Source organism: Vicia villosa, unplaced genomic scaffold (genome assembly GCF_029867415.1).
Source record: "Vicia villosa cultivar HV-30 ecotype Madison, WI unplaced genomic scaffold, Vvil1.0 ctg.000879F_1_1, whole genome shotgun sequence".
Classification (NCBI taxonomy): domain Eukaryota; kingdom Viridiplantae; phylum Streptophyta; class Magnoliopsida; order Fabales; family Fabaceae; genus Vicia; species Vicia villosa.
In genome coordinates this window covers 333,243-348,413 of record NW_026705396.1, presented here as the reverse complement: position 1 = coordinate 348,413, position 15,171 = coordinate 333,243, and the positions used below count along the sequence as shown (strand labels likewise).

Below are 15,171 nucleotides of genomic sequence, written 5' to 3'. Positions count from 1 at the left end.
TTAATGAAATTTATTTTACTTCAAGGTTGGGACCAAAATGGGCTTCAAATTTGATTTCTTCGTGATTTGGCTTTGGATCAAACGAGGTTTTATCTTGGAATTCGATGTCGATTTCCAAAGACGACGCCACTGTTCCGCGCGGGAACCATGATTGGTGTTGATTGATGATGTTGGACTACTGAAGTGGTAATGTTGATCTCCGATACAGTGGTGCGGGGGTGGACCTTCAAGGTTAACACTCTAACACCCAAATCAGTTATATAGTCCAAGGTGATTGAAGTGGAAAATGGAGATCAATAAAGTGTACCTTGAACCTCACGTGTATTGACTATATACGTTGAGTAAGAAAATTTTACCCCATACCCCAATTATCCCTCTACCCCTACAATTCATTTGATTTAACCAAAATACCTTTATATTATATATGAAAAAAAAATCTAAAAGAATTGCATTTCGGATGACTCATGTTAAGTTATCTGGTGTCTACAATAAAGATGACTTTAGGCAACCGTGAAATACTGCAGTCTAAAGTAAAAAAAACCGCTGCCTATTCTCCGAAAGTCTTTCTACAAAGTAATTTTGTTCGTATTATATTTAGAAAAAAATTGCATTTCGGATAACTTATAAGTAAGTTTTCGGTAATTATAATAAAAATGAGTTTTGGCAATCATGAAAAACTGTGGCCTAAAGTAACCGTTGTCTCATTTGGCGCGATTGGGTAATCTTACAACGTTTTTTAAGCATTGTCTGTTCACTTTTGACAACAGTTTAATGTATAATTGCCAAATGAAAAAATCCTATCGGAAAACTTATAACAAGTTATCCGGTGAACAAAAATTTCGTAAAAAAAATATAATATCGAAAAACTTATAACAAGTTATTTGGTGAAACAATTCTATTGGATTATATATGGTTGGGTTTTCGCATTGAGCCTCCAACACGAGACAAATATTACACAATAAAATTTTTTGGGTTAAATATTTTTTTGTCCTCTTAAATATCTCATATTTAACTTTTAGTTCCTCCAAAAAATTCCTTCAAAGAACGGTCATCTGAAAATTTTTAATTTTAACTTTTGGTCCCTCCTGCAACTTAGCAATAATTTTTACAATTTAGCGACAAAATTAGCGACGATTTTAGCAACAATTTTTTACATAACAAGTGAATTAGCGATGATTTTTGACATGAGAGACCAAAAGTTAAAAATAATATTTTTAAGAGTACTATTATTGTGGAGATAATTTTTGAAGAGACTAAAAGTTAAATATAAAATATTTAGGAAGAAAAACATATTTAACTTTTTTTTTAATTGTTGAAAATAAGATATAAATGCCATTTAGATGCATTAATTATAATTTAATATTATTATTTAAACAATATATAAATATTTATAAAGTGAGTATAAATTTTTATAATTATTAGTAATTTTTAAAAAAGAAATTGATTTTTTTAAATAAAAAAGCAAATAAATATTAAATATATTTTCATCAAAAACATAACATGATTTGAAGAAGTGGTAGAAGGATTTTGACCCCACATAAGCAAGAACACATTCTCCTCCTCCAGCAACATTTCTGTGTCTCAGATTGTGTGTAACTTCTGTCTTCAGCTCCTTATGGAGCTCTCTACTTCTTCTTCATATTCAACTCTTTTTCATTCACATTCTTCCATAATCCCCATACGGAATTCCACCTCCTACTACTCTTTCAAACCACCCACTTCTCTCAAGTCCACAACCTCCAAACACCTCCGTTCAATTGGGATTAACCATCATCATCATCATCACACAAGTTTCTCAACTCATGTTTCAAAATCAAAGAAACAACGTAGACCAAATTCTATCAGGGTATGGTGTGTTTTTTGTTTTCTCCAATAAAGGTTCAATTTTTATTTGTTTGCTTGTAATTCTTTGGGAATTATTTGGTGGGTTTTTAGTTTAGGACTTTCTTAGACTTTTAGAGGGTATATGTAGTGCTCCCAATTTAGCCATGGTTCATCTTTGGCAAAATGTACTGCCCCTATTTAGTGACGGTTTTACCCTATTTAGTGACGGTTTAAGTACAAATGTGTAATGATATAGCCATTGTTTAACTATGGTTAAATTGGAGGCTTTGAGGTGTAGCCCGCCTTGCAGTCCCTTATCACAGGGCCTAGATTGTGAATTTGTATATGTATGTGTGTGAGTGTGTTAATATATACATATTTCTATACTACAGCATCAATATTCTAGATTGAAGACTTGTCTGGATCTGATACGATACCAATATACGTGATTACATTCAACTATTTCATTTTCTCAATTGATTATCCGTGTAATAGCCGAGTCTGGAGAGTATGTTTCGTAGATACATATAGGTATACATGTGTTTTTCTTTTATGTATGAAGTATGTAATTGTATCTTTTGACAAGTTCATGTCATTGAATGCAAATAAGAATGTAGGTATGCCTCTATGGCATATGAACACAAAAAACTCTCAAGTTCTTCAAATGGCTCTGAATTTGGATTAGTTTTGGATATGGATTTTGGCTTGGAGTTTAGCTTAAAATGATACTGTTTTTTAGTTTTGTTTAGAAACCTCTGAATTCTATTTTTCGTTTGTTTCCATATTCATTATCAAATAACACTCATTGATCAAATTTCTTCTTTTATGCTCAATAATCGAAGTTTGATTATTGGTTAACTTATGAGTCTGTTAATTTCTTATACCATACTTTTAGTCCCACAACAATCTACAAATATTTCATTCTCTTTATATGTTGTATTTATGTCATGAATTTTGAATTTTGAATTTTAATTACTTTTATCTTTCATATGGTCTTGGCATCGAACCCGTATGCATGCAGCAGAGATGGATTTTAATCTTTTCTTAGTTTAGTCATAATTCCCAGCACAGAAGTTTAGTGTTGAAGTTTGAATTCTGGCTGTAAATATGTAGCAGTTATGAGAAGTTCGGAACTAAGTTATTAAAGTAAATCTTAATAAATCAAATTTGCAATAACTTGATTATGTATTTATTATCCCTCAACAAAAAGATTATGTATTGATTAAGATTGAAACTTAGTTGTCAATAGTGGCGCTATAGCGGGATAGTGGAGCGGAGCAGAGGCCGACCACCATGGGAAGACCCTTAGTGGTGCAGAACACAATAGCGGCCGTTATAGGGTAAATAGCGGGATAGCGGAGCAGAACAGTTCCTGACCTAGAGCGGTTTCTGACCCACTATCCATTTTCTCTCTAAAATAAAAAACCAAAATTTTCCCTTAATTTTTAGTACTTAGGTTTGAATTTTCGGATGTAATGTTTCGATTAAGACTTGTTGAGGTTGATTAAGAGTTTTGATTAAAACTTGTTGCTTTTTAAGTATTTTTTTTATTAAGTTTTGTGCTTTGATCTATGAGTTTTTTTGACATCAATAGTGGTAGAGTAGAATTGTTAAATATAAAAGATCAATGATAGTATAATGTGTTAATGGAACAATCAAAATAGTGATGAGTTGTAACGAAGGATCTGGTTTACTACCAGAGTCTAGCGCAAGTGGTTGGTGTGCAGTGAGTGTGAGTGTTTAAACCCCAGGGTACAAAGTTCGGTTCTTGATATTCTAATATCAAGGACCTGGTTATACTGTTTCGGGTTTTATGTAGGTGAGGCGGCAATGGTACTGATACAACGGGACAGAAATGACTCCTGCAATGGTGATAATTGTATCGAAAATTTCAATTTCAGCTACAATTGCTGCCACCGATTATTCAATTGGTTATTATAATTTTGTCATCTCTGAATGTATTTTGGTCAAGAAACATTTTTTTATCTCATTGTTGGTTTTGGTTTGTTATTTAACAATTTAAATTAAAACGCTGGCAGGCCTGCAGCGAAGTTGGAGCCGCTGGATCCGATCGTCCATTTGCTGACAAAGTTTTAGATTTGAAAGATGCGTTCTGGAGATTTTTAAGGCCACATACTATACGTGGTACAGCACTAGGATCTGCGTGAGTAGCTCTATAACCTTCATCCACGTGTTTCTTGCAGTTACATGCTGATTCTTACACTTTAACTTACTCTCATTTTATCTCTTGTTCGCATTACAGTGCTTTGGTGTCAAGAGCGTTGATCGAGAACTCAAATATGATAAAGTGGTCTCTTTTGCTTAAAGCATTCTCCGGTCTTTTTGCTCTGATTTGTGGGAACGGTTATATAGTTGGCATCAATCAAATATATGACATTAGCATTGACAAGTATGATGCCGACTTATATTGATAACTGTCTTTTCTCGTTCATTCTTTTCTCTTTCTTTCATCACCTTTAGCACATTTCTTGCCAAGTTTCAATATTCTTCTATTTCATTTTCCAGGGTAAACAAGCCTTATTTACCTATAGCCGCAGGAGATCTTTCTGTCCAATCTGCATGGTTCTTGGTTATATTTTTTGCAGCAGCTGGCCTATCGATTGTAGGATTGAACTTTGGACCCTTTATTTTTTCTCTTTACTCATTTGGCCTTTTTCTCGGTACTATCTATTCCGTTCCTCCACTTAGGATGAAACGCTTTCCTGTCGCAGCATTTCTTATTATTGCTACGGTATGATATAACCTCCTTTCCTCCAAATTTTAGTCCGTATACAAAAATAACTGCTTCCAGAATTAACTTGCATTTTTTTTTTGGATGAATCTAGTTGGATATTTAATTTAAAGTATTTGTTCATTTGGATGAACACGATTAACAAAAGAAACTTACACAGGTACGAGGTTTTCTACTTAACTTTGGCGTGTACTATGCTACTAGAGCTGCTCTTGGACTTGCTTTTGAGTGGAGGTGAGTAAGAGCTAATCGCCGCTGCTTCGTATTATGTAACTGATTAAGCTTTGAACAACTGAGATAACGGATGTCTATTGTTCGAATAAAGGCTCGTTAAAGCTCATACTAACTATGAATTATGATGTTTTTCCTATTATGATGAACAAAATTTGTAATGATGTTAGATTTTGATCCATTGTCTCCAACTTATGCATTTGTTCTTGTATATATCTACCTGCAGCTCTTCTGTGGTTTTTATCACAACTTTCGTAACATTTTTTGCATTGGTAATTGCTATAACAAAAGATCTGCCAGATGTTGAAGGAGATCGTAGGTACGTTTTGTGATCAAGTTGCGTTAACGGTTGCAAGTTCATTAATTTTATGTATGTAATGTAATATGGATTGCACGTCATAATTAACTACACTACAGGTATCAGATATCGACCTTCGCTACAAAACTAGGAGTTCGGAATATTTCTTTCCTTGGTGCTGGAATTTTGCTAATGAACTATGTTGTTAGCATAGCGGCAGCAATTTATATGCCACAGGTGAATAATAACTTATCTCATGTCCTAATCACTTATCATTATCTAAACATTCAAAAAAACTTTATGTAAGATGTGGCACTGTTAACAGGCTTTCAGGCGATGGTTACTGATTCCAGCTCATACAATTTTCGCATCAAGCTTGATTTACCAGGTTCGATGCGCAGATTAATACCGATTGTTGATTGTTTTATAATTGATGTAAAATGACATGATTTATTTTTCTTATATTTCAGGTGCAGATATTAGAAAAAGCAAATTATACAAAGGTAAATATGTTTTATATCTCCGGTATGAAATTAATGTTTTCAAAATTCAGAAGCTGAACCTTGATTTTCAACTTCACGACTACATGTGATATGGATCAGTTTGCTAAAATCTATCGTTACTTGTTCTGGAAGTTACATATTGATGCAATACCGGAATACAGAAACAGTAAATAGAAGAAAATAGATCATAAGCGTTGAACTTAACATCTACTATATCGTTTTCTCCAACCACTGTTGCTTGATTAAATGTCTGACAATATGTTGCAGGAAGCAATATCGGGATTCTATCGATTCATATGGAATCTGTTCTATGCTGAGTATGCATTATTTCCTTTCATCTAGCAAACTGTGCTACATTTTTCTTGGAAAAATTGCACGACTGCGTCCAAAAATGTGGCGGTTGCTGGGTCAAAGCCGATCAATAAGACATATCCGGATCCTAGTGCTTTAGAGACGGTTCGATAAGAAAGATCTTACTTGTATCGAGTATCTATTCGTAAATTATTAATATTTTTTTAAACAAGTTTTTGTATATAGTATAGTGTTTCTTTTTAATTTGATGTAATGCCATGAGAATTGTATACAACGGGCAGATTTCATAATGTTTCTGGACAATATTTTGCAGTGTTTTTACTTTTTTACATATGTATGCATGCCATAAACATGTGCTATTTATGTTCATAAATCGGAACAAGTTATCATTTTCAAAAACTGTCCTTTCTCACCAAACTGTCCTTTCGAACACATGTTGGTCCAGTTTGTACAAAAATTGCTCCATTAATCTTAGAAGGATATGAATTTAACTTTTGCTGAAGTTAAGGATTTTGGTGGATAATATGTAAATATCTCTAAGTTGAACTCTTAAAACCCAAATCACCTAAGATTTTTCATAGTAAGTTTTAGGGGTGAGATCACTACGTCTCATGTCATCCTATGGAAACTCAATAATGTCCATCGCTCGGAGATTGAAATCTAGACGTACTCTGATAGGTGGGTTCTACTACTACCAAGGAATTAGGGTTTAACCAAGAGGAAAAGACTACACAAAATAAGAAAGAAACTTCATTTAATTTCTGCATATCTCAAACAGCAACATTTAGAGTTTAAATACATAAGATTATGGGCCTAAAACACTGGGCCAAATGCCCACTTGAAGGAATTATAAAAGAAAAATATAAAATAACTACTTTAGTGCATAACGAAATCATTGTGCCAGCTGGGTTTGCTTTTAATTCTCGTGGACCTAATCAACACTCTATCACTACTTTCCGGCCCACTAAAAACCTTGTCCTCAAGGTTTGAGTTTGGGTTATGAAGTAATGGCCCACCGGTATTCTTATTAGGGATAACTTGTGTTGGAACAGAGTTAATAAGCTGGTGCTTTCCTTGATACAATGCGCTTGGAGCAGTGTGCCCAGGCTGTAACAATTTGTTGGGACACGCGATTGGACGCGTGGTATCTTGAGGAGAGGAAACAGAGAGACGTTGGGAATCCAACGGTGTGGGCGGAGTCACAGAGAACGAGGAAGGCAGATAGTTGGAACAAATAGTAGTGGTATTAGTGAAACCATGGGTGGAGTCCAGCTGGGAACTAGTTGGATTAGGTAAATCTGATGGAACCGCTGATGGGAGACACGTGGCAGGATCTAGCGGTGCCGATGAAAGATAAGGTTTGGAAATCTCATTTGTGTCTTCATTAGTACTTACACGCCTTGCAGTTTCATTTAAGAGATTTTTCTGTACTTGGGAAGAGAGTTCTTTGTTCTTTGGGTTCTTCTCAACACTACCCTCACAAACTCCCTCAAGTTTAGTTTCACTACTCTCTGTCAGATCCCCACTATTGTTGTCAAATAACCCTTCATCCACCAAAGTTACATTTTGCAAATCTTGAGGTAAGGGCACCATGTCTGTTCGAGGGTCATCACCGTGGTATCGGCGCAACTGGGAGACGTGGAACACCGGGTGGATCCGCGCAGAAGTGGGAAGGGCCAGTTCATAAGCGAGAGGACCGATTCTACGCAAAATCGGAAAAGGTCCAAAATAACGCTTAGAAAGCTTCTGAGATTGGCGCCTTTGGACGGAAGTTTGGCGGTACGGCTGGAGACGGAGCCAAACCAGGTCGTTATCGTTAAAGGTACAGTCTTGTCTCTTTTTGTTAGCTTGAGTTTGCATGAACTTCTGGCTTTGAAGAAGGTTTTGTTTCAGATGGTTAATAAGAAGCTGTCTATTTTGCAGGGATAGATCAATGGAAGTGATGTCTGTTTGACCTTTGATGTAATCGGAAACTGTTGGGGGTTTTCGTCCGTATAATGCTTCAAAGGGGGTCATGCGAATGGAGGAATGGAAAGTAGAGTTATGCCAATATTCTGCTAAATGAAGATAGCGAAACCATTGACGAGGATTGTCGCTGGTGAAACAACGAAGGTAAGTCTCCAAACTTTGATTTACGACTTCTGTTTGTCCGTCCGTTTCGGGATGATAAGCGGTGCTGTATTTCAGGGTGGTCCCTTGGACGCGAAAAATCTCCTTCCAGAAAGCGCTTAGGAACAAAGGGTCTCTATCCGAGACGATGGAGCGTGGCATTCCGTGGAGGCGGCAGATTTCCACTGAAAAGCGGCGTGCCAAATCCTGGGCTGAGAACCTTGTAGGTAAAGCGACGAAGTGTACAAACTTGCTCAACCTGTCACAGACAACCCATATGACTGTATGGCCAAAAGATGTTGGAAGGTGAGTTATGAAATCCATTGACAAATCTTCCCAAACTTGATTCGGTATTTCGAGAGGATGTAACAGACCCTGTTTTTTGGTGGGGAGGTATTTATTCTGTTGGCAGGTGAGGCAGCGGAGAACCAAGTTTTTGACATCCTTATACAACCCAGGCCAGAGGAAGGATGCTGAGATGCGAGAGATGGTGGGTTTAAGACCGGAGTGGCCGGAGGATGGTGTCTCATGGAACTCATTCATGACGTTGGAGCGAAAATCCAAAGCATCGGGTAAGAAAATTTTGTTCTTGAAATAGACCAAACCGTTATTGACATGATACAACATTCTCAACTTAGGGTCATTCTGGATTTTCTGATCAGAGTTTGTCCCTCTGTATTGTTCTTGTAGTACTGGCTAAGGCGTGATAATAGGGTCGGTGTGTTGGAGGAACGGGAAAGCATAAACAGACTTCCTTCTTTATCTTTTCTGCTCAAAGCGTCTGCGACTTTGTTGGAAGATCCAGGTTTGTAATAAATCTCGAAACTGAACCCTTTCAACTTTGTGGTCCATTTTTGTTGTTCCGGCGTTTGGATCGTTTGATCAACCAAGTTTTTTAAGCTTTTCTGATCTGTGAATATATGAAAATGTTGCCCAATAAGATACTGACGCCACTTCTTAACAGATTCAGTGATCGCGTACATTTCCCTAACGTAGACGGACGAGGATTGCATCCTGGGGCACATCTTCTTACTGAAAAAGGCCAGGGGGTGTCCAGCCTGGGATAATACAGCTCCGATGGCTACAGTCGAGGCGTCAGTTTCGACGACGAAGGTCTTGGTGAAATCTGGGAGCGCAAGCACGGGAGTTTCAGTCATTTTTGTTTTTAATGTTGTAAAAGCTGTTTGTGCTTCTGTACTCCACTTAAAATTAGTGAATCGCAATAAATCGGTGAGGGGAGCGGCGAGAGTGGCATAGTGTTGGACGAAACGTCTATAGAACCCTGTGAGACCCAAAAATCCCCTGAGCATCGTGAGTGAACGTGGCACCGGCCAATCAATTATTGCTTTAATTTTCTCAGGATCAGGGGTAACACCATTAGAAGAGATGACATGACCCAGATAATCCACACTTGAAACTGCAAAAACACACTTAGACAATTTTGCCACAAACTGATTGTTAGCTAGTAAGCCTAAAATCAACTTCAAATGGTGTAAATGATCAGATAAACAACTACTATAAATAAGAATATCATCGAAAAAAACAAGAACAAATTTGCGTAAGTAAGGGCATAAGAGGTCATTCATAGCAGATTGGAAGGAACTAGGAGCATTAGTCAGCCCGAAGGGCATAACCAAAAATTCATAGTGTCCGTCGAAAGTTCTGAAAGCGGTTTTGTGTGTGTCCTCTGGTATAACTCTAATTTGATGGTAGCCTGACCTGAGGTCAATCTTTGTAAACAAAGAAGCAGAACCCAGCTCATCAAAGAGCTCATCAATTGTGGGTATGGGAAAACGGTCACGAATAGTGACAGCATTTAGGGCGCGATAATCGACACAAAATCTCCAAGATCCGTCTTTCTTCCGGACAAGGAGGACCGGGGATGAAAACGGGCTAGTGCTGGGTTTTATTATTCCTTCCGAGAGCATTTCACTAATGAGTTTTGTCATTGCCTCTTTTTGAGAATGGAGGTAACGGTAAGGTTTTACGTTAACAGGGTTAGTGTTAGGACAGAGTGGAATATGGTGATCATGGGGGCGTTTAGGAGGTAGGCCGTGAGGGGGTTGAAAGACGTGTGGGAAAGCATTTAAAATTTCTTTAATTTGGATTGGTGTAGATTTTGGAAGGTTATGGAAAGGGTCCGGTGGAAAGGAAGAATTTGGTGGGTCGGTGGCAGCAGTTGGGTTGAATAATAGGAGGTGGAAAGAGGCAATCGAGTCTGATTTCATTAAGTGGCAGATTTGGGTAAAGGTAGAAGGTGAAGGTGTGATGGGGTTTTCACCGGTTATAGTGATTTCTGTTTGGTTGTGGTGGAAAGCAATTTTGGGGATAGAAAAATCAGCTGAAAGTGGTCCAAGTGTTCGTAACCACTCCATTCCGAGGACGACATCTGCCCCTTCGATGGGAAGTAAGTAAAAAGGGATAAAGAATAAGTGATTTTGTAACGTGATAGGAACTTGGGGGCAGAGGCCAGAACATTGCAGTTGGGAACCATCACCCACCATAACCGAAAAATTAGGGATTGGTTTAGTTGGGATTTTGAGGTGATGGGCAATTCGGGGTTGAAGAATGTTGTGGGTACTCCCTGTATCGATTAGGACTGTCACCGAGAGGCCATCGATAATGCCTTTGAACTTGAGAGTTTTAGGAGAGTAAGTACCGCTAACTGCTTGAGAGGAGAGTTGGAAATACGTGTCGTCTCGGGTTGTCTCATCAACCTCTGTGTCAATCACTTCAGTGTCATCAGTAATGGAGGAAACAGAATTGTCCTCAACCAAGAGGAGTATAAATTTCCCTGCACACTTGTGACCGGGTATAAATTTTTCATCGCAGTTGAAACATAGGCCTTGTGCTCTGCGTTCTTCTTGTTGTGCAGGAGTGATACGCCGTATAGGAAAACGTGGCGAAACGGAGCTAGTTTGGGACTGTAGTATGGGCTTAGCGGGATTAGGTGACGGTTCAGTGGGGTTAAAGTGTTTGGAAAGGGAAAGGTGTGACGTGGTAGGGTTAGGATTGTAGGTTGATTTGGACGGTTTGGTCTTAGAATCCTTAAGTTTGGATTCTATTAGTTTAGCTAATCCAACAGCATGGGAAATAGTTTGGGGACGTTGAATGGCTAATTCGTTTCGAATTTCTGGAATGAGGCCTGAAATAAAACAGTTTAACATCGCGTCAGGAGGGAGTCCGATCACACGATTTCCCAATTTTTCGAATTTCGCTTGGTATTCAGAAACAGTACCATATTGCCTGAGTTTAAACAATTGGGCCTGGTGATTTTCGAATGTAGAGGGCCCAAAACGAAGTTCTAGCGCTCTTGCAAATGCTTGCCAGTCGGTGAGCTCATTCATTTGGTACATCCATTTGTACCAGCCCAAGGCGTCTCCCTTCATGTAGAAAGCTGCGATAGGCAGTCGGTTTTCATAGGGAATATTATAGAAGGCGAAAAACTGTTCTGCCTGGAACAGCCATTCCAGAGCATCGGCACCATCAAAGACTCCCAAATCAATCTTAGGGTTACGAAAAGAGGGTTGGCCGAAGTTGTTGTAGGTCTGGGGAAAAGATGGAAATGTATGGGTCACTTGTTGGGTGGGTGGAAAAAACGGGTAGGTTAAAGGGTGGGTAAAACCCGAAAGAGAAGAATGAGAAACAACCGGGTTAGAAGTGGTGGCAGGCGGCGTGGAAAAACTAGTAGTGTAAAGGGGGATGGTTGGTTGGTAGGTGAGGACAGGAAGAGACGTGTAGGGTTGAAAAGTTGTGTGGGTCGAATGAAAAGAGGGGACGGATGGTTGGGTGTGGCCGAAAATTAGGTTGGGTAAGGGAGGGAGAGGTGAGCGGAGCTGAGTGGTGTGAGGGATGCTGCGGTTGGGGGTAGAAGATGGTGGTAATGAGGTGTTACGGAAAGGGATAGAGGTTGCTGAATGGGTAAGGTCAGGGGTGGTTGTTAGAGAGGAAACCAGAGATGTACCTGAGGTAGATCTGGATGTAGAAGAAGAAGCAACATCGTGAGGTTTTTCACCTTGTGCTACCAACTTCGTGAGGATGCTCATGATAGATTCATACCGGGAATCTGAAATGTGTTTCTCATTGTCCATACGAGTTTGGATTTGCGCTAGATCTGCGTTCGTTTTGCCGAAGCGCTCATCCAGCTGCTGCTGTGTCTCGTTGAGGGCAAGATCAAGATGAGTGTGGGCTGTTTGAACAGCTTCATCCACAATCTCTCGATGGGAAGGTTGGGGAGGTTTGGCAGGAGCCATGAGGTCAAGTGATGAAAGCACCAATGATAAGTGGGTTCTACTACTACCAAGGAATTAGGGTTTAACCAAGAGGAAAAGACTACACAAAATAAGAAAGAAACTTCATTTAATTTCTGCATATCTCAAACAGCAACATTTAGAGTTTAAATACATAAGATTATGGGCCTAAAACACTGGGCCAAATGCCCACTTGAAGGAATTATAAAAGAAAAATATAAAATAACTACTTTAGTGCATAACGAAATCATTGTGCCAGCTGGGTTTGCTTTTAATTCTCGTGGGCCTAATCAACACTCTATCATACTCATTTTACAATAAAATAATTTCATTAAAGAGATACCTTCATATTTGCAACAAAAAAAACTCCGAATGCATCCCTATTAAAATTCGGATTTCAATCTTTGGATAAACCCCGTTGACTTGGATAATGATTAAAATGGAGTGAATATGGATTTCAAAAACTAGACTAATCCCAAGACATTATTTGCATCCTTTGACAATAACTTACAAGAAAATTTTCATTATTAATAAATTATACATTATAAGTCATTTTTAAATCACATCCACAATAAATCATACACATTAGTCATTCATTAATAAGATCGAATTGTCAGATAAAATATTGGTAAACCATACAATAAGGTTCATAAAATATAACAAACCATACAAATTCTCAAATTTTAATATCAAAATAGAAATTAAAATATCACTATTGGGTAAATATGTCACTCTTGTTTCTCCTCTATCTTCTATACTCATGCCTTTGCTAAGATTACCTGTAGAGTGACCCTCTCAGGCGTGCTTTCTTGAAACTCACTCCTAGCTATGGCCTTTCTTCAAATAACAATTATACGATGACATATCAACAGTACATCCATGACATGATTCACTCTCGCTTGTTCCTCCTCCAGTATCTCTTAATGAGTTGGCCTAAGGAGACCTCCTTATGCATCTGATGTCATGTAAGGATGAGACACTATAAAATCATTGGATCTAATTATACATTGTACTCCATGGACTAGGAAAATGGTAGGAGTATCAACTGCGAGGTCCTTGAGTAGATGTGGGTACATGAGTTGATACCTATATCCCAACCATCAAGAGTACCATGATATTATCTCCTAGGACCGTGTTTGACTGTGCTCACCATACAACATGAAAAATTTGTCATCTGACACGATGCCATTGTACAATCTTGAACGACTTAGTCGCTTGAATCCCCCTGAATGGGAAAGTGGAGCATTCATGTTGCCATTCTTTAGAGTAATCTTCAACATATTCCTAATTGAATAGACGTGGAAAATGTTGATGGACCCATGCCTGAAAATGATTCAGATAAAATATCAATGACGGTCTAGCACATGTATTATGAAATTAATATAAAAAATGGAAAAAACCGTAAATAGACACTTGTTTGCTGTTAACTGTCTCGTCTTCCAATGACTACCTTAAACTAATTTGGAATAAAGGTAAACCAAACAAGATGCCCCCAATCATACTGGTGAATTCTCTCTAAGTCAGTGAAGTATTTAATGTACACAACACCGACATAGGTAGCACTTTTATCCACAAAAATGCCCATGCCAACCAAGATTAAGAAATATGTCCTCAATGCACATACTCTATGATAGGCAAGTCGTGCCTCATCATAATTTGTCATGGAGAAAGAAAATATGGCGTGACATCCTCTGGTGGCATCTATCTCTTTTTGGGCTTTACCCTGGCGAACTCCTAGATGGGTCACCATTAGGTTCAATGCCTTAGGTATATTGATTCTAGAGTGATCTAATAATCTTCACGTGATCGAAAGATATAAGAGACGTGATAAATCATCAAGTGTGATGGTCATCTCACTGATTGTAAGATTAAATGATGACGTCTCTGCGTGTTATCTCTCAAAAAACACAAACAATAAATCATGGTTAATATAACCATATTCAGTTTTGCAAAATCCTCTTGCACAAATAATTGCAACAAATCCTGAAATCATGGTTCATCGGACTACAAAAACTTTTCTACCTTCCTACCACCGCTGATCCATTTTAGCATCTCCTATTACTACAGAAATAAATATATTATCGTCAACCAATTCGATCATTATAACACAAATGTTTAACACATACAATTTAATTATTTATGTTACCTCTCCCCCTCACGCTTGCTAACAGCGTGGTGTGCATATGTAGGAAGTAATGAAAGGTTTGAAGGGCTTCCCGAAAAACTATCAAGCACGACATCAGATACAACAACATGTACTAAAGCAGCAGGGGCTTCCTAATGAGTTGGAGATATATGACCATAGGAAGACGATCCATCAGTAGCAAAGGACGATTCTCCAGCCGCGGGTCGCAATAGTCTAACTTTCTCCTTGCACATTGAGGCATATTGGATCATTCTACCATATCTCAATCTCTTTCTTGGTTGTGAAGCAATTTTCCTAAAATCAAACAATAAAATGCATATCATAATCAACGAAGCAGAAACAATGTATTAACAAACCAAAATTCAAAACAATCCAAAACAGAGAAATTTGAATTTTGTTATCCAGACTTCAAAATCCTGACTGCATAAAATCAGAAAATAAAGCATTCAACAAACCCTAAGCTCTAAAACTCAAAAATTCTAACCAAATCTAATCAGACAAAACAAATAAAACATTTCTATTGCATGTGACCTAATGCAGTATAACTATAACCTATCTAGAAAATGCGAGCACGACAAATAAAAAAAAGGGTAAGGAAATGAAAAACTTACCAAATGTGAGAGATGTATCATCTTGATTTGAATGTAGTAGATTAGAACTTGACAAATATGCCAAATTTGAATTTACTAAAAATTATTAAAAAGATTGAATTTTTGGGTGCAGGAGTAGACAATGGTGAACTTTAT

The 15,171-nt window shown here is 37.9% G+C and overlaps 1 protein-coding gene across 1 annotated transcript; it reads left to right on the top strand.

The window, feature by feature from the left end:
• Window positions 1–1,512: 1,512 nt before the first annotated feature.
• On the top strand, window positions 1,513–6,223 carry LOC131631878 (homogentisate solanesyltransferase, chloroplastic-like). Its single transcript, XM_058902647.1, has 10 exons — window positions 1,513–1,846; window positions 3,864–3,988; window positions 4,088–4,234; window positions 4,351–4,576; window positions 4,737–4,810; window positions 5,034–5,126; window positions 5,225–5,342; window positions 5,431–5,493; window positions 5,576–5,608; window positions 5,876–6,223. Exons 1-10 carry the CDS (start codon window positions 1,616–1,618, stop codon window positions 5,948–5,950), a joined length of 1,185 nt encoding a protein of 394 aa, XP_058758630.1. The 5' UTR covers window positions 1,513–1,615; the 3' UTR covers window positions 5,951–6,223.
• Window positions 6,224–15,171: the final 8,948 nt, after the last annotated feature.